At 38.9% G+C, this 25,393-nt stretch overlaps 1 protein-coding gene across 1 annotated transcript in view; it reads right to left on the bottom strand.

Annotated features, from left to right (window-relative positions):
* CFAP61 (cilia and flagella associated protein 61) overlaps positions 1 to 25,393 on the bottom strand; it is a 428,437-nt gene that overhangs the window by 218,047 nt on the left and 184,997 nt on the right. The window contains exons 13-16 of the mRNA XM_054574135.1: positions 22,001 to 22,127; positions 20,039 to 20,116; positions 14,743 to 14,949; positions 11,687 to 11,821 (exon numbers count right to left, since the gene is read on the bottom strand). Of these exons, the coding sequence (XP_054430110.1) occupies positions 11,687 to 11,821; positions 14,743 to 14,949; positions 20,039 to 20,116; positions 22,001 to 22,127 (547 nt within the window). The remainder of the gene's footprint in view (positions 1 to 11,686; positions 11,822 to 14,742; positions 14,950 to 20,038; positions 20,117 to 22,000; positions 22,128 to 25,393) is intronic.

Here is a 25,393-nt window from a genome sequence, read left to right as displayed (position 1 = left end):
ATTAAACATTACAGATTATATAGTAATATATGTATAAAAAAATAAAGGAGAAGTACTAGAATAGGAAAGTATTTGCAACACATGTAAAATTGGGTTAATAGTTGGGTTTTTGTTAGGGAAAAAAATTCTACAAACATTTAATCAAAAAATGGATAAAGAATACAAAAAAGTTATTTAAAGCCTTTTAAAAAAATTGACATAGGCAAGAAATATACAAAAACAGGTTTAGTTTCAACACATAATAAAGTAACAACATATCACTGTCACAATCAGATGAATAAGTATTAAAAAATATTGGTAATATCAAATATTGGTGAGTGCGAAAGGAATTGGGTATTCATAGACTTTTAAAGCAGTCCTTTAGCATATTTTGCAATGCTGGTTTGGTGGAGGTACACCCTTTTAGCCTTCATTTATCTAGGAAACTCCTTATTTCCCCTTCTATTTTAACTGAGAGCCTTGCTGGGTAGAGCAGTCTTGGTTGCAGGCCTTTGCTTTTCAGGACTTGGAGTATTTCTTGCCATTCCCTTCTGGCTTGTAGTGTTTCTGTTGAGAAGTCAGGTGCTAGCCGTATCGGGGCTCCCTTATATGTTACTACCTGTTTCTCCCTTGCTGCCTTTAGGATTCTCTCTTTGTCTTTGATATTTGCCATTGTAATAATGATGTGTCTTGGAGTGGGTCTCACTGGGTTCCTCTTGAAAAGAACCTGCTGTGATTCCTGGACTTGTGTGACTTTTTCTCTCCTCCAATTAGGGAAGTTTTCCATCATAACTTTTCCAAATAGGTTCTCTATCTCTTGCTGCTCTTCTTCTCTTTTTGGTATCCCTATTATACAGATGTTATTATGTCTCAGGTTGTCCTCAATTTCCCTCAATGTCTCTTCATTCTTTTTGAGTCTTTTTTCATTTTCTTACTATTTCTGGGAGCTTTTTTCTACCTTATCTTCCAACTCGCTGATTCGTTACTCTGCATCATCTAGCCTGCTTTTGATTCCTTTGACTGTGTTCTTCAATTCAGAAATTGTATTCTTTATTTCCTGTTGTCTCTTATTGATAGTTTTATGTCCTTTTTTCATGCTGATATAGTTTGCAGTAAGTTCCTCTTAGTTTCCCTGTATTTTTTGGTAATTCTCTCTGAGCTCACTGAGCTCACTGAGCTTCCTTAGAACCATTGTTTGGAACTCAGTATCTGATAGTTTACTTGCCTGTATTTCATTTAGTTCTCTTTCTGGGCATTCCTACTTTCCCTTTGAGGGGAGGTATTTCCCTGTCTCCGCATTATTTGTGAGACTCTTCTCTTTTGCTTCTGCTTCTTAAATTGATCTGTCTTGATTTCCTGACTTTGTGATGTGAACTTCTATGGTAGGAGACTGCTGTTTTTTCTTTCTGGATCTGCCTCTGATGATGTCAGCTGTTGACCCTGTATGACCTTAGGCAATCTGTTCAAGACTTCCAGGAATCTGCTGATCGTGGCTGTCTCCTTCAGCTGTTTATCTAGTCACTCTGCACTTAGCTGGAGGCTTAGACACTACAGGGAGGGGCATAAACCCTCCTGGAGGCAGGGTTATTGGGTTGTCTCACGCTGCTGCCACACATGGGAGTGGTCTGCCTGAACAAGATCGCTGCTGCCATGTGGGGGATGACTCAGCACCCAGATCCTGCTGTCTCCTCTCTCAGTTCTCTCCCCAAAGTCTCCTTTCCCAGTCTCTCCTCATGTGTCTGTAGCCCACTCTGGCCCCGCCTTTGCTGGAGACCAGGGTAACTGGCTGGAAATAAAAATTTATGCGTTGGCCTTTTAAATGGCTCTTTGTGTCTCCAGTCACCTGTCTCTGGCAGAGAGCAACCCTGCAGGTTTTTGCAGCTGGCTGTTACCTGTGTACTTTTTGGGCTATGGCACTGTAGGCTGAAGATCCCTGCTTATGGCTCATCTCAGGGGGATCCAACGGGCTGTTTCAATATCCTTCTGGTGCTGCCGCCTGTGGGTGCCCCGCCTGCCTTCTCAAGGCTGTACTGCACTCCTTACCAGTTAGATTGCACTAAAGCCAATTTTTCTGTCTCCAAGGTTACAAGGCTCCTCTCTCACTATTGTTCAGTTGTTTGTTCCAGTTAATTTCTCCACAGGTTAGTTGTAATTCCAGATTGGTCCTGGGAGGAGGTCAGTGTGACTTCTACTCACTCCTCTGGCATCTTGATTCTCCGTAACTGTTGTCCTTATGGCTGTGTGAGGAGATGAAGTGTGTCTACCTATGCCTCCCAGAAGTCTGTGCATGAATGTTCATAGTGACATTATCCACAGTAGCCAAATAGTGGAGACTAGTCAAATGTCCACCAGCCAACCAATAAAATGTAGCATATCCACACAATAGAATATTATTTAGCGATAAAAAGGAATCAAATACTGATACATACTACAGAACAAATGAACCTTGAAAACATGCTAAGTGAAAGAAATCGGTCACAAAACTACCATATACTGTAAAATTCCATTTATACAAAATGCCCAGAATAGAAAGAGAAAGCAAATTAGTAGTTGCCAAGGACTGGCGGTGGGGATGGTGGAGCTATAGGGTATTTCTGCTACTTGGTTTCTTTTTTTGGGTGACAAAAATATTCTCAAATTAGGTAGTGGTGATGGTTGTCCAACTCTAAATATAATACTAAAAAAAAATTATACAATTTAAATGGGTGAAATGTATGACATATGGTTTATATGTCAATAAAGCTATCAACGAGAGAGATGAGGAAGGAGGGACAGTGGGCAGGAAGAAGGAGAAATATTGTCCTATAATATCTATTCCAGAAAATAAGGGTAAGATGTAGGATTGATTTTTGACAATATTGAGATGTAAAGCTTTAACTTTACTTTTCACAATTTCTTTTCTTAGCACTCCCTAAACACCATTTTGCTACTCTATTGCAATCCAATTTCTAAACAATGCCAGGGCCTGTCAATCATGCCACTAGTACACATCCTGTTGATGAAGCCATATATAACGTGGAACTGAATCTTGAGAAATTTATAGAGTAATCTACATAAGTTTTCTGCTCCTTTCCCAGTAGCTGCCACTATCATTTTGGAAGGTTTGTAACAACAAGCTGATGAAAGAAAGAAAAGGGCAGACAGCCTGGATCATCTGGGATCCAGCTGACCCCAGCACACAAACCTGAACCTGTATGTCTGCTCCTTCCCAGCAAAGCCCAGCCAGGATCAGGCGGCCATCGGATCCAGCCCAAGAGTGAATGACTCAGACAAGCAAAATGCAAACTGCTCTGGGGGAAAGCCAATGATCTGTGGGTCACCTTTTGATTAAGTAGCTGGTGCCAAAGATCTGGAGATTCCAAAACATCTCTGTCAAGCCATCTTCCTTTTCTGTGGATTGCTTTTTCTACAATAATTCATGATATAAGCACTTGACCTTTTTATAGATAAGACCATGTATATATAGTGGGTGTAGGTGCGAATTTGGCATCCAACTGCCTGGGTTGGAGGCTTGGTCACTGATTAGCCTTGGGGCAAGTCATTTACTCTTCCTCCTGGAAATCTGTTTTCTTTACATATTTTGAGGATGATAGTACCAGTAACTGTTTAAAGTGCCGATATAAAGATTGTAAGAGAACGCGGGGACAAGCCCGTGAGGCTCTCCCACTGCGCATCTCATGCCTCTGAATCAGCACCTTACACTCTGGGCCTTGGGTGGGGAGAGGAAAAGACAGCAGAAGAGTGAAAGATAGTCACGCGGACCTTCTCCCAAGACCAAACTGGACTTGCGACTAAATACTGGAGAAATCACCTGGAAAACAATAGAACGATAGAGGGAGAAGAGCCTTGGACCTGCAGACAGAAAGTGGAATCGACTTTCACACATCCTAACGGGTGAGAAGTGTGGTAGAGGCTTGAGAGGGTGGGCTGGGCACCCACGGGCACCAGCACCAGAGGGACATTGAAACGGCCAGTTGGATCCCCCTGAGAAGAGGAGGGTCTGAACCATAAACAGGGACCCATACACTACAGCAGTTGAAACCAGGAAAACGCATAGACAAAACACAACCCCAAAAACCTTAGGGGCGCTCTCTGCCAGAGACAGGTGGATGGAGATGCAAAGAGATATTTAAAGGGCCAACGCAAAAATTTGCAGTGGCAGCTGCCTTCCTTGATCTCTGGGTAGAGGCGGCAGGAGAGTGCGCTGGTGCTTGAGGAAACACTGGCGAGGAAAACTCTGTGAAGAGAACTGAGACGGTGGCCAGCGGAGCCCTGGTCATAATTCACCTCCTACTCTGCAGCTACCACCTTGCTCAGGCATAAGAGAAGCAATTAACCTGCCTTTTGCGTGCTCCGCACACAGCCTGTGCGCATGTGGGCTAGAGGCTGAGTGAAGACTGGTTGGAAGAAATAGAGGATCCCTGGACAAAGGGGACACTCAGCTGCATAGAGACCCTTGAGGAGAGACTGGAGACGGAGGGGTTGGGGAAAGAACTGGAGGATTCTCTGAGATCCCCGGAGAAGACTCGCTCCCCATTCCGTAGTCCCCATTTGCGCTGGCAGGCCACGCCCCCAAAGAGGCAGAAGCAGGCCCAGGAGTCCGAAGGTGCACGATCACGACACGGTCCATAGAAATAGTGGATCCCTGGCCGAACGGGTCACAGAGCTGCCCAGAGACCCCTGGGGAGAGACTGGAGACAGGATTAACTGGAGAGTCCTGGAGCTGACTTCTTTCCCCTTCCATAATCTCCATTTTGCATGGGCAGGCCATGCCCCCAAAGTGCCAAAAGCGGGAAGGCACACAATAGAAGACCCTAAATTGACCAGTGCAGGGGCGCCCACCCGGTCAGTCGGCGAGCGCGCAAGGTCCAGCGAGGTTGCCAGACTGAGGCCAGGGCGAGGGTGTCTGCCCAGGCCAGAGCACGGATGCTCAAGTGAGCCGGCATAAGAGTGGAGAGCGATCTGCAGAAATAGTGGATCCCTGACCAAAGGGGTCACAGAGCTGCCCAAAGACCCTCGAGGAGAGACTGGAGACAGAGGGGTTGGGGAATCCCAGTGCTGACTCTTCTCCAGTCCACGATCTCCATCTGGCTGAGGCGGACTACTCCCCTGAGGGACAGCAGCCTATAAGGGTACGATAGTCCCGTCATCAGGAGGCGCTGCTCCACCCTGTGGTGCCTAAGCCTGACAGAAGAGGACAGAGTGACCAGATTGACAATCACAGGAGACAGACACAGACAGTAGATTCAAGGAAGGCTCCAACAACAACCCAAGGTCAGATAGGGTCAACAACTTACATCATCAGAGGCAGGCTTAGAAAGAAAAGAAAAAAATAAATAAATAAAAAGACCCACCTACTACCACAGAAGTTTATTCCACAGAGTCAGGAAATCTAGAGGGATCAATTGAAGCAGAAGCAAAAATAAACAAGTAAATAAACAAAATATAATAGATACTCACAAAATGGGAAGAAAAAGAAGTTCCCCCAAAAGAGTGGAAAAGGAGACTCCCCACAGAGAGAGCTAAATGAAATAGAGGCAAGGGAACTATCAGATATTGAATTCAAAACAATGGCTCCAAGGAAGCTCAATGAGCTCAGCCAGCTCAAAGAGAACTATAAGAAACTGCAGAGAAACTATCAGGATCTTACAGCAAACTATATCAACCTGGAAAAGGACACAGAAACTATCAAGAAGACACAAGAAGATATGAAGAATATCATTTCTGAATTAAAGAACAGAGTAGAAGGAATCAAAAGCACGCTAAATGAAGCTGAGGATCGAATCAGTGAGATGGAGAATAAGGTAGAAAAAAGCTCCCAGAAAGAACATGAAATGGAAAAGAGACTCAAAGAATGAAGAGGCATTTAGGGAAATGCAGGATACCTGAAACGCAATAATATCCGCATAACAGGGATACCAGAAGGAGAAGAAGAGAAAGGGATAGAGAACCCCTTTGAAAAAGTAATGATGGAAAATTTCTCCAATTTGAGGAGAGAAAAGGTCTCATGGATCCAGGAAGCACAGAGGATCCAATTCAGGAGGGATCAAAGGAGGCCCACTCCAAGACACATCATCATAAAATGGCAAATATCAAAGACAAAGAGAGAATCCTAAAGGCAGCAGAGAGAAACAGGGAGTAACATACAAGGGAGCCCCAATACGGCTAGCAACTGACTTCTCAACAGAAACACTACAATAGCCAAGTGTTGGAAGCAACCTACATGCCCATCAGTAGATGATTGCATCAAAAAATTATGGTACATTTACACAATGGAATACTACGCAGCAGAAAGAAAAGAAAGAACTACTAAACTTCACAACAGCATGGATGGAACTAGAGAGCATTATGCTAAGTGAAATAAACCAGGGGGCGAAAGACAAATACCATATGATCTCACCTATAAGCAGAACCTAAGCAACAAAACAAAGATGCGAGGAAAATAAGACCAGCAACACTGAAAGAAAAAGAAACCAACAGAGATAAGAGGAAAGGAGGGAGGAGTGGGTGGGGGGAAAGGAAGGGAAGGGGCAAGTCAAAGAACATATAGCAAGGACTCATGGACAAAGCCAAAGTGGGGAAGGTTTGAGGGAGGGAGAGGGGCAAGGGGCAGGGGAAAGTGGTGGGGGAAGGCAGAGACAAATGTATTTGGAAAAATTAATTAATTAAAACAAAACAAAAAAGATTATAAGTGATAATTCATGTGAAGCCTTTAGCAGAGCTAAGTATATATTATTAGTAATAGTTGTTTATTACTCTGTAATCTTTCTAACAGGGAGGGATGATAATAATGAGAAGAAACCATAGATTTGTTAAGTCATTCTGATGTAAATATATATACTATGTATAATACTGAACAAGACAGTACTCAGAGAAGTGAAAATAAATCAACTTTGAATTTGTATTATTTATTTGGAGAAAAAGTAAGAGCTCATGAAGGAATTTATGGAAATTATTCTCAGGATGTCAGAGAAAAGGGTTCACCATAAATGGGAAAAAATGCATTTCCTATAGGTAGTGTAAATGTGTAGGAAATGGCTGAGAAGTGGTTTGAAAATGAAAACTTTACTCATGGTGGGGATTTCAAGTGGGTTAATTTTGTTTCAAGTAAATATCATCATGGTCACATGAATAATGATCAGTGTATATATGATGCTGAAAAACAGGGTTTCTATTTTTAGAAATTTCTACCAAGGAAATACTAAAAGTCTAATTTCTACACTTATACACATGTGCACACACACAAACATGCACCCCAACCGCAAGTACAACCAAGGGAAGTCTAACCACAGACAGTGAAAGTTTCCAAGTTTAAGGAAGGGCTTGGGAAACAATTAAGCTGGGGAAAATCTAGCAGGTGCTGGGAGAATAATGCAATTTCCTAGGGCAGCAGATGTACAAGTGAAACAGTATCCAGTAACAGTCCATCAGATGGTAATTATAGCTGGACTGGGTAAGAACAGCCAAGATGAAAAGGGGCAATTCAAAGGGTAACTGAATGCCAGTGAATGACATCTTCCTGAGAGATCACATACCAGAAAAAAGCAGGCCAGCACTTAGCTCTAGGAAGGGGAGGGTGGGTAAATAAACCATCATTTTTCTTTGTAGAAAAGGATAAAGAGAAAATGGAGACCTCAAAGAATTCATTAGTGGAGATTTAAACAGACCATCTCTAATAAAAAAAACCACAGAAAAAGAACAACAGGCACTGATCGCTCTGAAAGTATGATTCCTAAAATGATTCTATCATCTGAAAGATGAGAAATTAATTTGGTCCCAATAATATTTTTGAAAAAAAAGAGAGCGAGAGAGAGAGGAGTTCACACTATAATTCTTTGAGCACTAAAAGCCAAAATAAAGTACTAAAGTGATGGAAGTCGATGATTGGAAGCATCTATTGATACTGAAGTAAAGGTAGGAGCTATTTAAGTTCAAAGTAGATATTGCTGTTTTTAATATCACAACTAAGAGTTATTTCAGATCCCAGTGTTAGAAAGGGAAGAGTGCCCTGAACCAAATTCATTCCCTCCCAAAAGATTCTGTAGAATTGGTCTAACACCAATGTGGCTCTTCCTCCTGAGTCTGGCTCTTGCAACCATGGGCAAGCGCAGTGCTCTCCCACCCCTGGTTTAACCACCTGAGCTAACCTGTGTTAACACTGACACTAGAGTGTAAGCTCCTTGAGAGCAGAGACCATGTCACAGTCATCTCTGAAACCCTGCAGCAGGGGCAGAAAGGAGAAAAAGCATGTTTACACACAGAACCACCCCAAAGTAAGTATGGGTTAACTTGTTCCAGTCTTTAATTAACAGGACCTTTCAATTCATTCAGCCAAATTTTGAGTGTTTTCCTGGATCATAGTTCTCATGCAAGTGGGCAATGTTGATTTATTTAATAAAGGATTAAATTTAGGATTAAATAAAGGAATAGGCGAAGAAAGCCCATTCAAGCTAAGAAATGACTCTTCCAGGTCCATCCCATATGGATATGGTCTTAGAAAAAAAGCCCTCTCTCTTGTCCATGCATCTATACTGGTTGACCATAGAGCTATTATGAGGAATCTTTGGGGACTACCTCTGCAATGTGTGGTAAAAATCATTTACATGTTTCCCAGTTGCTTTCTTATGACCTGATATGGGGCAGGCTCTCAATTAATAGAAACAATAGGGAAAATATTGTGGCAAAAACACCTGTCATCCAAATGAGGCAGAAACTGCCAGGGCCTTGGGGTGGGGAGGGAGTATATTTCCTTGCCATGTGATAATGAATTTCAATCACTGCTCCTTGTGCCAGATTCAGATTGGCAACCCACTGAGATGAAATGCTTTCTATGCCCATTACTCATGCCTGGAGAGATCTGCTTCCTTGAAGACTGGCTTCCTAGGTGAAAGTGAGGGAACCCTGATGTGGTTTAAATAGGATAAAAGGTATGAAAGACTAGTGCCCAGAGAGAGAAATATGCAAACATGGATAGGGAGCTAAGGGGCCATATAAAACTCCATGCAATGGGGGAGGGGGATGGAAAACTTAAAGGGAGGGGGGAAACAGCATTCATTTGGTAATGACAATTTATTAACCACACTTAGTTCAACGGCTGCAATATTATTTACTCTGCTAAAAAAAAAATCAGTGTATAGATATTCCTCCTAAAAATTTCTATTTGGCTCATTTCGTTTGAGATAATCAGCCTAAAACATTAAATGTACCTAAAATGTTAAAAAGAAAATGTTTAAATAATATAATGTAGTATTTTAACTTGTGAACATCCAGGTCTATCACATGTGGATTATGTTCTTGATAATCCTTTGACCAAACTTTCAAGATTTCTGAATTTTTTTTCTAAATCTTTACTAAAACTTTCTCAAGAATGAGTACAAGTAGCAGCAAAAGTGCTTCTTTAAAAGTCAGAATTCACCAATACAATGAACAACACAGTACAGTGTAACAAGTACCAAGCATCAGCTCAAACCCTGCTGATAAGTGGTTGTCTTCCTGGACCAGGGATTTAATCTATCCTCAGCTATGTCCTGAAAGAAGTTGGGGCTCTACGGACGTAAAACACTGGCGTGACCACAGAACAGGCTATTAAATGCAAGCAATGATTTCAATTCATACCAATCTCTGGCTATCTTTCCACCTGAAACTCCAGCTCACCTCAAAGTCATCAGACTCTAGAGGTTCGGGGGTAGAGGTTGGGGAGAAGAGGTGCCTGGTGTTTGGAAAATCAGTGCTTTTGATATCCAACCATCAGTTCTGTACTTGCTCCCCTCCTTCCCCCGCCCCGCCACTCATTCCACCAGAGGACTGGCTGAAGGCGCTGGAGCCATGGGCCACCACTGTGTGTGAAGGTTTCCTCTGGCCCAGTTACATGGTCTATTCATACTTGAAGGTGTCTCAGCAGTGGCTGCAAAAGGGCAGCATATCTCATTCTTACCCTGATATGACACAAAATCTGCATCCATGTACTTTGTACCTTCAGCTCTTTCTCCTGCAGCCGCTTTATGACTCACTAAAGCTGTGTTTCACTGACAGATACAGATGAAGCCACCCTGCCTGACCCCAAAGTGCTCTTTGCACCAAATATGTGAGTCTTAGCTCTCATTCCAAAGGGGTCGTTTCCCAGGATCTCCACACACAAACAAATCACCTGATAGCCATCCCAAAGGTTCTCCAGATGAGTTTGGTACTCTTATCGCTAGAGTAGACAGAGTATGAACTTCAGTGCTGTAGCCCTGCTACCTGAGAATGCACCTTTGATCCTTGATGAAATGATATACATATGGGGATTGTTTCAAAATGATAAGGGAGGAAGGAGAAGTGGGTGGGGATATAGAAGATCCAAAATTGGCCACGAGTTAAAAACTGTTAAGCTAAGTGTACATGTATATGGGAGTTTTAGTGCTATTCAGCATGTGATCTGAAACAGGTGCCCATCTACAAACTGTCACTGGCCTGTGAAGATGTAGTTATCTGTTAAATCTAGTACCAAAATAATCAGGCTTTTATTTTGTCTGTTTTTTAATCTCATTTTCTAAGGACTTCATTTTTTACAAAACTATCATTTTGTATTAATGTCCCTCAGCACAGACAGAATGAAAAGCCCTGTGTTTGTATACACTTTATATTTCCTACAGTCAAGAGTTAGAAGGGGGGAAGATTTCCTATTTGTTTTTAGTCTCTATTCAAATATAAATTTAGAGCTTGTCAGAAAATAAATTCATATATATAAAAGACTGAAAGCTGCCTTGCTTATAGTATGCAGCTGCCTCTCAGTGGATCTTGGTGGAGCACTACCCTAGCAGGGAACCCATATGTAAAGTGGGGGCAATGAAATGATGAACTTCTACAGTGCTGAAGTGATAACGAGTTGTTTATTTTAGCACATCTAGCTCTGATGAGTAACTTCTTGGCTAAACATTTGGGGCATTTAAACTTTCCACTTTCCTTTTTCTCTCTCTCACATGGACAACTGTCTGCCCACTGAGGGATTTTTTTTAACTTAATTAAGTGGAAGTGCATTATTCAAACACTACAAACCTACACATAAGTGAGCTTGACAAAATCATGTACATGGCTGTATGAACATATACATGTACACTTCCATTTAATGCAAAATTAGGTATTATTTCTGTCCCTTTTCTTGTTTTGGTAGTAAAAGCATTCTACCAAAAGAGCATGAGCATTCTGTTCACTTTAAGGTCAAACCTCTGAACCATCCCAGAACAGTTAATATGTTTCTGTTAGTCATCCTGACTCCCAGCAGAAGAGTTAACAAACCCAGATTAGGACTCAGACCCAAACATCTTAAATGCAGTCAGCTCAATTTTCTCCATTAGCTTTGTCCAAATTGTGAATAGTCACTTTTGCCTTGAAAGCAATACATGATGGAATGGCAAAATGTGCTTTTGAGCAAGGGGAAAGAAAATAGAAAGTCTGCGAGGTTGACTCCAGGTCACTTGTCCTAAGACACAGCAGAGCATGTGAGTGTCCCCATGGAGTCTGTTACTCCAGGGATTGTGGGGCTCCTGTTTTAGGCTTATTGTGGAATAACCACCCGAGGGTGAGGGCACCCCTGTAAGGGCATGAGAGTCAGGCTCCCAGTAAATAAGCAGCAGCCTGTGCCTAAGAAGACAGTGCTGCCACCCCATCTGCCATGCCTGCCTGAGCTGGCACCACGCCTCCTGCCTGCTGCCGCCTGTCTACTCACCAGATCCTTGGAGACAGCCTTTGATGGAGCGTTGATGCCAAGCTTTTCCAGAGGATAGACAATCTGTCGTCGCGGTCGCACGGGAACCAAGTAATGAAGGGCGGATGTCAGGGAATGGGCGTAGGAGCTCTGGAACTGCAAGACAGCAATATCTATTTTAAGGGAGAAAATGTCAGAGATTTGCAGCACAGATGCCTGCATGTGGCTTTACAAATACAAAATTCTGAACTTGGCCAAATTGGAGAGGGGGAAAAAAACCCCAGCAAATAAACAAACATACACTCCGAGCAGAGGAATGAATTGTAGATAATGCCTGACACTAATGAAGATAATTATGAGAGTAATTACATTACTATCTCTGTGGGAATGACAGATAAACAAGTGGTTTGGTTTAGGGGATTTTTCAGTACAAGTATTTTCCCCAGGAGGATGTTCTTCTCCATAGTGAACGTGAATCGTCTTGATTTTACCCCATTAAGCTGTTATCTGTGTCCTATTAACCTTTGTGTATTTAGCATTAGCTGCTTTAAGAAGGTGAATATATAAAAATGTCATCAGAGGACAAATGAATACGATGTGAAAATCCTCCTGTTTGTGAAAGCACAGCTACTTTAACTGGACCTCTGTTGAGAAAGTGTTCTGAAAATAAATGACAAAAATAGAAAGTAGGGTAGTTGGGGGAATTAGATCATATTATTTTTGACTTAAATTAATACTAAATTATAACTCAAATTTATGCTTATTGAAATGAACTATGATAAATCATGTTTTAGAAGAATGTCTTAAATAGTAATTTTACTCAATTTTTAAAACTTGGCAGGAAAAACTGAACATGGTGACCTTTATTTCTTTCACATTTATGAATTCTTAGGAGTTTTGGTGAAATTAACTAAGTATTTCAACCATATAAATCTCAAAAGTTAAGCTGTGAAACCAACATTTTAAAAGATATATTGGTTGTATTTAAGCTGGAAAGCAAAGAAAATAAAACTGAACTGGAAGTGTAGTTTAATAAATATGATGATTTACATGTGACTTATTTGCTATTCTAAAAATAGCCCCAGGCATTTCTAAGAGTTGCTAAAAGGGATTTCTAACATCATTCACAATTGAAATTCATACCTTGATTTTACACACTGACAAACAGAACCCAGGAATTCCTAGTGAAAGCCCTGTTTTTATGCCTGGAAGACCTCTCAATACATGTTCTGACAGGAGGTTGTGGAGAAAACCAAAGGTGAGCTGAAAGCTCATTTTTACTACTATCAACTAGGGATTTACTTATAGCAGAATTTGAAAATTCTTACCTAAAATATTTGGTACTGCTTCCTACACTTGTTTAAATCTGTTCCCAAATGTGTCTCTACATCCTATAGGAAATACTTCATAACATATTCCAAATCTATACTATTGAAGTAAACATATGAACACTCAATAAAATGTCTAAGATACTATTTTTATTATGGATGCAAAAGGACTTTCTATCAGCTTGGCACATGCATACAATATCATGAATAAAAACTAAGAATTTAATATCACAAGCTGAAGGTGACCAAATTGGCAACTGGCCAAATGCAAACTAAAAAGAAATTACACAGGAACAGGATTTTCTAGCAAAACTGTTGTCTTTCCATCTTATTAAGTTCAAATGTAGGCATTCAAATTGCTATAGTACTACATTTTGACAAAAAAGAAAAAAACTGGCACTAAAGCATATTCCATATCTCAATAATAATCTTTTCCATATATTTTATTCTTTTTTTCACATTCCCCTTCTATTTCTCCGAAGGCTTTTGTTAATTAAGATACATGGTAAAAATTACTGTTATGCGAATGCATTAATACATTTTAGAATGTTAAGTTTAAAAAATAGGATCATTTTAAAAATCTGCTTAGCTCACTTGTGGTAATTAAGTAAAAACGTGACAACATCAAAGATTCTAGGCAGAGCATGAGAAAGTTTTCAGTCATGACTGGGATCTGATGGGACAGTTTCTACCTAGTCTAGTGGTTGAATCTCATCACCCCGCAAGTTTACGTCAAGCTGAGGACCAATGCTGTCAGTGATGGAAGAAACAACTTGCAGGAAACACCTTGGGAATCCAGCTTGAAGAAGCCCTTGCCTGTGGAACACCCAGGACATTGTATGTGAGTGTATGCATATATACAGGGTGGGGCAAAAGTAGGTTTACAGTTGTGAGTACACAAAACACAGTTTATCCTTGTATTATTTATTATTGTGTTAATTTACATACAAACAACTGTAAACTTATTTTTGCCCCAAGGTGCATGTGTGGCTCTTCTAGGCACTGGGATAAAGCTTTGAAAAGACAGATAAACACCCCTGCCTTCATGGAAAGAGATGAAATTTTAGCTAGTGAAAAGTGCTATAAAGGGGACTAAAGCAGGGTAAATGAAGAGCTTGATATCTGTGCTTGCACACATACGTAATGTATATATGTCAGATATGTATTCATTACAAAAGCATTATCTACATAAGTATAACAAATATTTTGCAGAGTTATATAGGTATTTGATACATAATGGTTAAGTAAATATTATAAATCTCCACTTTTTATCCATTACTTTTGTGTGGATGATTATAGTGCTTATTTGGAATGCTGTGAGAGCATATCAATCTTACAAGATTGAACTGATTTATCCTATGGGTTCATTACTGAAATGTTTTTTGCTTTAAGAACATGATAGAATCATTTTAGTCTTTCACTAAAGTACCAATAAGAAATCATTTGATTTTCAAGTCCCTTGGAGTGTTTTTGAATTTTTGCAGAGTTTTTAGTCTGTTTTGTTAATATGGAAAAGCCCAGAAAATGTCCTACTAATTATATTGACTGTGATGTTTCAGATCACAGTCAATGTTGAAACCTTGGGCTTTCACTATAGTGCAAGGGCCAAACTCAATATGGCCATCTGAAATTCAGAGCCACACTATAATCAAAGTCCATCAAGCAAGAAAGGAATACAATATAGCACACAACACAAATTATACCATGACACTAATCTGCTGGAAACATTAATTAAAACATTTTCTTTACCTTGCCTTCCCTGGAAGCCGGGTAAATAGGGTAGTAGAGACAGGACTTATAACCTAAACGGAGTATCTCCTTCAGAAAAAACTTGGTATAGTGCCGAAAAATGGGGTTCAGGGCAAAGTGATACAGGTGTCCATGCTCTTCGTGCTGGTAGTGGCTGAAGTAGATAAAATCTTCAATATTGTAATGGGATCGTATGTACTCTATATCCTAAAAAAGAGGCGAGGAAAGGACAGCTAAGAATTTTTAAACAAATGGCAAACATTTTGTGATAAAAAGCTTTTTAAAAATTACTTTAGGTATTGTATAATAGTAAGAAATGTGTTTTTTCTCTCCTGTGATTTACTACTCATCTTCAATGTTAATTTAAGAACTAAAAATTATGTTTTCTAAAAGTCATTTGTTCTGATGGCTTGTCTCTGGAGGAGAGCTACATAGCTTTGGAATTTGCTCCTTACAGAGAGCCTTGCATCTCTGCTAGGGACCAGGCAGCAGGGCAGCAGCTCTTCACTGCTAGTGGGCAAGGGGTGCATGAGCTAGTCAGCACAATGGACCAAGCATGTGCAAATTTCAGGAACATGACAAATACCACCGTTCTCTGGATTCATTACTATTCTCAATTCACATATTAATGTGGAAATGAGCCATTCCACAAGTCACACACTTTGACTGGCACACATGGCTGGGTTGGCCTACAATAAAACTGTGAGTCTGGGCCTCATCCATAGGCATTCCTTAAACTTTTTATCTCTCTGAGGTACAGTAATGTGTCACTTAACAACTGGGATGCATTATGAGAAATATGTTGTTAGGTAGTGTTATCATTGTGTGAACATCATTAAGTGCAATTACACAAACAGAGATGATATAGCCTACTACACAAATATAGTATGTGATATAGCCTATTGCTCCCAGGCTACAAACCTGTACAGCATGTTACTGTACAAAACACAGTAATATTAAATCAAGCACAAGGGAAAGTGATGCCATCAAGAGACTCAGTAACCCTGAGATGTACAGAACTGCTCCCAGCAGAACATGGCATACTGCTTTAGAGCTAATTTAATTTTTTGTAAGTAGAAAGAGTACACTCTAAAATAATGATAAAAAGTATAGTAAACACATAAACCAGTAACAGTCATTTATTAGCATTATTAAGTATTATGTACTGTACATAATTGTGCTATACTTTTATGACTGGCAAATTTGTTTACATCAGCATCACCACAAACATGTGAGTGAGTAATGCATTGGGCTATAAAATAAAACATCAACTATAATGGTTATAAGACTTTTCCAGCTCCATTATAACCTTAAGGAACCTCTGTCCTATATGTGGCCCATCATGGACCAAACATTGTTATTTGGTGCATGACTGTATAACATTTTAAATGATTGGTGAGTGTTTACTTATAAAAATATTGGATATTCTATCCCTGCTTCTTTGGATCCAGTTCTGATCACCGGCCTCTGTTCCCTACACTGCAGGGGAGGGAAGCAGGGACTCATCCATGCGAACTGTGCACTGGCTCATTCTGTCCTGCTTCACTTCCCAGTAGTGTATATTGTGGGGGTGGGGGCAAAAGCCAGAGGGAGTGTGACTCTGTCATTACAGGGACAGTAAACACACTTGATGTGCAGGAAAAATCAGACCATATGCAAATTGAAAATCATCTACTTATATTTCTTTTAACTTTTCACAGTAAAATTGTCCTAAAAACACAGTTTCAAGAAGAGGAATTAAAAAATGCAAAGAACTTGATTTATGCTGTGATTGGCAAGGCTGGCAGCAGAAAATTCAGGAAAACTGGGAAGTCTATGTCTAAGCTTCTCAGCATTCCTTGTTTTTCCAGCATCTGCCACAAAGCTCAGAGGAAATGGAATTTAGGGTACCAAAGCCAGTGGTGGTACCAAAAGGCAGTTCTGGCACTGTCTGACCTTTCTGTCTGCACTGACCCTATAACTGCCTGTACACCTTAAGACTTTTATTTAATTACCAAGGAGCATGCCTCATTATCAAATAAAATGAGTAATATTAGTAGGTCTGAGAAATCAGTGAAAAACAAAAAGTGAAAACAAAGAGCCAATAGAGGTTATTAGCTCAAAACAGCAGATGGGCCATGTGCATCTAATTTTCTTCCCATCTCAAATCCCTAAAAATTAAACAAAAAATTAATTTTAAAATAATGAGGGAGAGTGATGAGGGGACAAAAGAGTAAGGCAGTTTTACCTTAGAGGAAAACATACCAAAGTCCTCTACCATTAGATTAAAACTTCCTAACTTGGCCCCTACCTGCTGCCTGCCAGTTCTACCTTCAAGCACCACAAGAGGAAGCCAGATGACTAATACCCACTGATTGGACAGAGGAGTGGGCAGTCCTTCCAGTGATTGGAGAGGTGAATGGAGAAGCAGATATGCACAACTGTCAAGGATATTATGCCAGACAGCCATACTGGTAATCTAATCTATCATTCATGACATGGATAGACTTTTGAGGAAAAGTGACAAATGCAAAAGTCCACAACAGCAAAACATACAACTTACTCCAGAGAAAACAGAGGTTATTCAGGGAACAGAAGAGAACTAGAAAAAAAATTCTACTCAGTGTCCTCAGAAATATCGAAAAGAATCTTGCATGTAACATAACAAACAAGCTGCTACAAAGAAGTGACAAGAAGGAAACAAGAAAGGCTTGGAAGTTAAATATACAAATCCTGATATTAAAATTCCAAAAGAGGCCTGGATAATAGAATAGACATAAATGAGGACTGAATTAGAGATCGAGAGGACAAAATTGAGGAAATCTAGAAAGAAGTACAGGAGATTAACAAATATGAGAAGAAAGTTAAAAGATAGTAAAGGATCAATTCAAAAGATCCAATATCCATCTAAAAAGGAATTCAAGAAGAGGAGAACGGAGAAAATGAAAGGGAAGAAACAAAATCATAGAAGAAAGGAATCCCCAAGTTCAAAAGAGGCATAAAATACTTCTTGGTAAAATTTTAGAATTTCAGGTATTTAATAAAACAAAATAGAAGGAAATATACCAAAGAAAGAAAGAACAAAATATACATATATTTATATCAGATTATATTTTATCACTGACCCCGGACACTGGACAAGGACAGTAAAAACATCAACATTCTGATGAGAAATAAGTTGAATAAGAATTCTATACATAGCCAAGCATGAGGACAAAATGAAAACTAGTTTATGTATGGATTCAGAGACACTGCTACCTACCATCCTCTCTAAAAGAACTGCTGAAAGACGTATTGAATCAAAGAGAAATGAATCTAATAATGAGAATTTGAATACATTAAAGGAGTAAAGCCATATGAACATCTCAATAAATGCCAAAACCACATCTAATAAAATTCAACACTCATTCATAATAAAAAACTTTTAGTAAACTAGGAACAGGAGAGAAGTGCCTTAACTTGATAAACAATACCTCCCAGTACCTGCAGCAAACATTTACTAAATGGGGGGAAATACAGAATCATTTCTATTAAAATTTTTTAAAAACACCACAAAGTACCCATTATAAATACTACTATTCAATGTTGTTGTAAATGCAGGTAAAATCGAAAAAAAAAGGTATAAATATTTTTAAAAGACTGTGTGGCATATTCTGTTTCAAAATGGCCATGACAGTATCTCTCATCCCACATGTTCTTCTACAGAGAGAAGTTGTCACATTAGGAGTTAAAGTCCATTTCTCCGTCCCTGGAATCTAAGTATGTCCTGTGACTGCTTTGACCAGTATAATATGGTAGAAGTTATGCTGGGCCAGAAAAAGATCAGTTGAAAAACTCCCAGAGCTAATGAGAGACTTCAAAAAGCTGATTGGATACAAGAATACAAAAATTAGTAATTTTCCCACATATGAAAATAAACACTCTGAAAGTACAATGAAAAAAAAGTGTCTTTTCACAATGCCCAGAAAAATATAAAACATGTAGAGATAAATCATAAATGTCCAGGACTGTATTGGAGAGGGTCTCAGCAAGAAACAGATGATATATTCACCATTAGCATAACTGGAGTTTAACAAAGGGACTATTTACAAGGAGGAGACAGGATGTAGAGAAACCAGTAGACAGTGTAGCAGGAACTGCAAGTTATTACCACGCTGCGAGGTTGCGGGGGGTGTTGGGGGCGGTGATAGCATGAGAGGTACTGGTTCCTGGAATCCAATAAAAGAATCATGGAGAAGAGACTGCTTGGAAAAGATTAGGGAGTTCAGTGGAGAGACCAGCCCCAGGCAGCCCAATCTTACTCTCCTCCCTTTCTCTCATCAGTGTTCCCCATTGGTCAAACCTAATTGGAAGCTGAAGGGCAAAGGAACCCATAATGTTGCTCATCAGGTTAGAGTTCCTGGGATGGAACTAGATGGAGAAAGGTGGAGAGTGAACCTCCAGGGGCAAAAATATTTGATACACACAATCTGTATGAACAAAGCCACAAAACTTTTCTGAAGGAGCAAAGAATTGAATGACCATCACAGCAAAAAGAGAGGAAGCTATGTTCCTAGAAGGGAAGCGGCTGTATTTTAATTGCCAATTCTTCCTAAATTGTTCTATAAAATCTACATAAATGCAAATAAATTCATAATAAATATTACAATGCTTGTCTGTGAGAAAAAAAACAACAAAGTAAAATCATGAAAATTTAGGAAAGAAGACAAATGAGAGAAGATATCCTTACCAGATAGTGAAGTCCATGATAATGCCATAGATACCAACAAATAAATCCATGTAACACAGTAGAGAGTAAAAAGAGACACAGGCATATAGAAACTTAATAATATAAAGGTAGCATTTTAAATCAGTAGGAAGAAATGAATGACTCTGTAATAAATACTTTGGCATAATTGTGCACTGGGAAAAAATAAAATCAGAGGTCCACTTGACAAGATACACACCACACACACACACACAAGATGCATGTAATTAAGTGCATGGAAAAATGTTAGAAGAGATAAATGACTATAAATGGTAGTAATCCTTTGGGGAGAGCAGTGGGATTTTTTTTGAGTGGTAGAAGGTTATTTGAATTTATGGAATGTGAATGTTTTCATGTATTCTTTATAGTATTTTAAACATTTTTGGACTAAAAAAATGAAGACTTAAAAGACTGCTAAGTGGTGTGCAGCATATCATGATTTATATACTCCAGAAAAAGAAGCCATTCATATTAAACAAGTAAAAATGAAACTTCAAAAGAGGTATTGTGCGTTAATTCATAAAATAAAGAGGCACAATCAAGGAAATTAATATCCATTTCACAATTTACCATTTCATTTCTGATTACTGCAATGCCAACAATTTGTTCTGCCACATCAGCTACAAATGCTTGCAGTGGTGTTCCATCCTGAAAAGATGAATATATTTTTTAATATCCTTGAAAATATTGCTATCAATGTTTCTGCAAGCAGTCAGTAATAGGTTTGAGCCATGATCACTTAATAGTCAGACCATCTATCACCACTCACCTTTGGGCCAGGTAGCAAATTAAATGCCCTCCCAGTGTTCACTTAATTTTCACTCCAACCCTGTAAGTATTATCATTATCTCTACCTCATTTATGAGAAAATATGCTTGAAAGACTGAGTAACTTGCCAAAATCTCCAGCTAGTAAGAAATGAACCTATGATTCAAACTGTATTTCCTTGACCGAGAATCTTTCGTTAGCTCTACATCAGTGATTCTCAGATATTGTGATCTCAGGACCCCTATGCTCAAAGGACTCCTGAGAGCTTCAGTTTGTTTATGTGTATCTATCAATCTTTGCTGTATTAGTAATTAAAACTGAGAAAATTTTTAATTTCATGTTTAACTTATTAATTGAAATGATTTTTTAATTGGACAAAAATATTTAGAGAAGAGTAGCATTGTTTCTTATTTTTGCAAATCTCTAATGTCTGGCTTAATGGAAGACAGCTGGATACTCATAATTGCTTCTATATTCAATCTGTTGCAATATGTTATTTTGGTTAAAAAAATGAAAAAATCTATCTTTACAAAGATACATAATTGGAAAAGAGAGAAGTATTTAAATAACCTTTTCAGATAATTACAGACATTCTTCTTTGATACCCCACCAAAATTCAACAAGTGGTAGTGTTTTAAAGATTAAAATTTTTAAATGGGGAATCTGAAACCAAACCAATGAATGTTGTATATGCATTACAATTCATTGGTCTGTTTTGCACTTTGAATGAATCTTCTTCCTATGAAAGATTTTATAACATCATGTATTGTTTATCTCTAAAATACTGGTTTGCCAAGCTTATGTAGATTTCCCAAATGTTGACCTATTTCTTCAAAATATCAAAATATCACACTTGGTAACATCACCACCAGACTTATCAGAAAAGGTCTTTTAATTATTAGGAAGCTCTCAAGCCCATGACAGCAGATACTGCTTTTCCAAAATTCTAATTTTTTTTGAAAGCTTGGATTTTTTCATAGCGGACAAGTGTTGTCGGTTGTTTTCTTGCACTGACAGGCTCACGTTTGTTTTTAAAAGAAAATGCCTGCCAACTACCTGAGACTGAATAACCATATTTTGTATGCCAGCTGTTCTTTCAAGTAAAAATGGTGTTCTGTGAAAATGCTGGCTGGGTCAGCATGTAACTCAAACAATTGCAGAAATGTTTTTTCCTGAAACAACCCAACATGTTTCAGTCTGCAGCAGAAGAGCTTTATGTGCACTTCTCATTTTGACACACAGAATTCTAAAAATACATGCACTCAAGGATTAAAACTTAATAAAGTTAATGATTTTACTGCTCAAGTGAAACTGGTGCTCCATGTTCTTTTGAATTAAAATGTCTTTTGAGATAGATGTAGACTCACAAGCAATTATAAGAAAAAATATAAAGAAATATCTTTTACTTTGATAAGTGTCCCCTAATAGCAACATTTTATAAAACATTACCATAAAATGACAAGCAGGGAACACACATTGATGCGACTGTGTGTGTGTGTATTAAGTTGTACACAATTATATCTCTTGTGTAGATTCATGTATGCACCACCACAGTCCTTGGGGCCACCAGTGAGGAGAATAACCTCAATTCCTTAAACCTCAGTTACCTTTTTTTTTTCCTTGTTCCCAACTTCCAATACTACACTGCTTCCCACCACACAATTCCCACTAAGGTCCAAGGAAACCTCAGGTTGAACCTACACGAATCATAATGGTCCCATAACATGAAGTAAAGAAAGCCAATCTGGTCATAGCAGGACTTACAGGATCTCTGCGAGCCTCATTGTATTGCTTTAGATCTTCCAATATGCTTTTATTGAGCATGAGGGTGCTGACGAGATTTTCAATACCAGAAGTATCTGATAAATTGGCTAATCTTATATTAATGGTCCTAGGTAAAGAGAAACACATTTTTCTTAAAGTACCAAATATGTATTTACCCCAAAATGGAGACAGAACTGCAATAGATCATATTTACGTAAGATAATACCAGTAAAATATCTTTATATAATGTTGGAGTTTGATTAATTATAAAAGTAACTCTTCCATTGTAGGAAACCAGGAGAAAAATAAGGTAAAAATCACTGATAATGCCATTAATAAAATTCTTCTTCAAATTTTTAGTTTGTTCAGAAGAAATTACATTAAACCTGGGCTAGCATTATAAGTCTTAATTATTAATAATTTTATTTTTGATTTTGTGTTTTTACCTGAAGTCAAGTAAGACAATGGAGCATGTCCAGGTGCTTGGAGCTTTGGCTCACGTGTGGTACCCACCTCCCACCATCACTCCATGATAGATTCTTTCCCATCTGTTCTCTGCTTCTGGCACACTGGGTCCTATAGCGCCTCCCCACCCTGCCTCATGACTGCTGCCACTTTCTGCTAAAGGTGACAACTGGGCTGCATCCATTGGGGAGGCCCACATTCAGCTACCATGCTCTACTCTCAGTGGAGTCCCAGACACAGGAATGGAAAGAACAAAGAGACACCAAGGAGTCTCTAGTCAGAGCGTGGTGATGACCATCCCCACTTGGGACGGGCAGTGCCATGGAGTGTTCAGTTCACAACTCAACATGGGCATCTTTCCCCCCACACCAGGTACTTTGTGAATACTAGTGCAAAAGTTGCCAGCCATGGTGGATGCATGTTGGAGTGGTGGGCCCATGGGAAGGGGAGATGACTTACCCATCTTAGCCTAGAGCTCCATATTTTCATTTTGTAATGGACCCAGCATATTATTTAGCTGGCCTTGCATTGAACACTCTCAGTCACTCAGGTATTATTACTAATTTGGATAATGCTATTCTTACTAATATTAATAAAGTGAAATGTTCTAACCTATTTAATTTTCAATTGTAGTGAATATTTGTGCTTAAATTTTAGGGCATGTTTCCATACTATGGATAAAGTAGCATATTTGCAAAGAACAATCTACATGTATAATTAACTTATATAAAGATTAAAAATTAATATTATCTTCATATTTATGAGCAATTTTTAGATGAAGAATAACAACCCAGTTCTGATATGGCCACCTTACACCAGATGGATTAAAGATGTAAATGCGAAAAACAAGACCACAAAAGTCCCAGGAATATACCCAAGGGAACCAGAAACACATGTCCATATAAAACCTTATCCATGATTGTTCATAGCAGCATTATTTATAATAATACCCCAAAAGGCAGAAAGAACCCAAATGTCCATCAACTTCTGAATGAGAAAACAAAATGTGATCTACCCATACAATGGAATATTATTCAGCCATAAAAGAGAATGAAGTACTAACACAACATGCCACAACATGGATGAACCTTGAAGACATGTATGCTAAGTGAAAGAAACCACATACAAAGGCCACACATTGTGAAATTCCATTCATATGAAATGTTCAGAATAGGCAAATTCATAGACAGAAAATAAATTAGCTACTGTTGAGGCTGGGGGAGGGGCAGGAGGAGAAAAGAATAAAAATGGTTGCTTAATGGATACAGAGTATCTTTTGGGGTGATGAAAATATTTTGGAACCACATGGAGGTGAACATTGCACAACTTTATGAAGTTACTAAAAACAACTGAACTGTATATTTTAAGTGGTATATTGTGTGAATTATCTCAAGGAAGCTGTTACCAAAAAATATATACTATCAAAGAAAGTTGAAAAGGAGAGGGGAATGACAACTAATGGCTAAAAAATAAGCTAGTCTAGCAATATAAATACCAGATAAACTAAACCATAAGGCAAAAAGTATTATGAAAGAGAAAAGTTCTTTATTTAATAAAAGTAAAAACATAATGTTATATGTCAATTATATCTCAGTCAAAAGGAGTTAATCATGTAGAGTGTATCTCCATTTTGATTAATCAAATGATTATCTATCTATCTATCTATCTATCTATCTATCTATCTATATTCTAAATACCAATTCTTTATTTTAAAAATTCACCCTGGCTGGATGATTCAGTTGGATGGAGCATTATCCCATATAATAAAATGTTGCAGGTTCGATTGCCAGTCAGGGCATGTACGGGAAGCAACGAATCAATGTTTCTTTCTCACATTGATGTTTCTCTCCCTTTCTTCCTCTCTCTCTCTAAAATCAATGAACATATCTTCGGGTGAGGATTAAAACAAATTCACCAGGAGGAGATGACAATATCAAATCTGTAGGGATCTAATGATATTGCTTCAAAATATTGAAGTAAAAATTCACAGAATTATGAGAATTTGACTATTTCACCATCCTATTGGTAAAATGTAATACATCTCTCTTAGAAATTGTTATCAGACAAAAGATTGGATCCTGAATCTCCCAAATGAAAACAACTTGGCTATCTAATAGTTATCTCAACCTTATCATGCTAAAGCCCGTCACCTGCTGTCTTTCCTTTCTTACTTAATGGCAACTCCATTCTTCCAGGCCCAAATCATAGGCTTCACCTTGGCTCTCTTTCACTTCCTGCCCAGCAAAATGTTCGGTGGGCTCTCCCTTCAAAATGCATCCAGACTCTACCACTTCTCATGCTGGCCCCAACCACAACCACCTCTTGTCTAGGTTGTTGCAGTGTTAGCGTGGGAAACTAGGTATTAGTAAAAGGAGGGAAGCAAAGGGAATCAGACATTACTAAGCCTAATAAACTAGGGAACTGAATCAGACAATAAGCCTGATTGATTAAATCTGGAAGTTACAACATCAGACACCCAGGGGATTGAAGCATTGCCCCACCAAAGGGATTAACACCCCTCCCTTCCTCACATATGGGAGGAAGCACTGGCTTTCCTGTCTCCCAAGGATACAAAAGTTCCACTCACCCAGAGGAGGAATAAACAATAAAGGAAGTTCTTCTGCTGGGCACATGCCCAGTGTAAGCCAAGATGGCACAGAGGAAGGTCCTTATACTGTGAGGCATGTACAGTAGGAGCTAAGTAGGTCACCTAAGATGGTGACCATAATGGGCAGTACCCAGCCTGGAAAAAAGAGTGAATTGGACAAGGGGCACAGAACTCCAGAAGATCTAGAAAATGGATTGGTTGGGTGGTGGGCCAGCACCAGTCTGCAAAAGATTGGGAAGTTGATTGGTTCGTTTGAAAGAGTGTCTGGTCCTTCTTAAGCCTAAGATATAATCAAAGCTTAACAAAAGGAATCTCACTCT

Source organism: Pteronotus mesoamericanus, unplaced genomic scaffold (genome assembly GCF_021234165.1).
Source record: "Pteronotus mesoamericanus isolate MK-2021 breed Mesoamerican mustached bat unplaced genomic scaffold, CSHL_Meso_final contig_25, whole genome shotgun sequence".
Classification (NCBI taxonomy): domain Eukaryota; kingdom Metazoa; phylum Chordata; class Mammalia; order Chiroptera; family Mormoopidae; genus Pteronotus; species Pteronotus mesoamericanus.
Note: the sequence above shows the minus strand (reverse complement) of the source record. Positions and strands in the feature narration are given on the sequence as shown.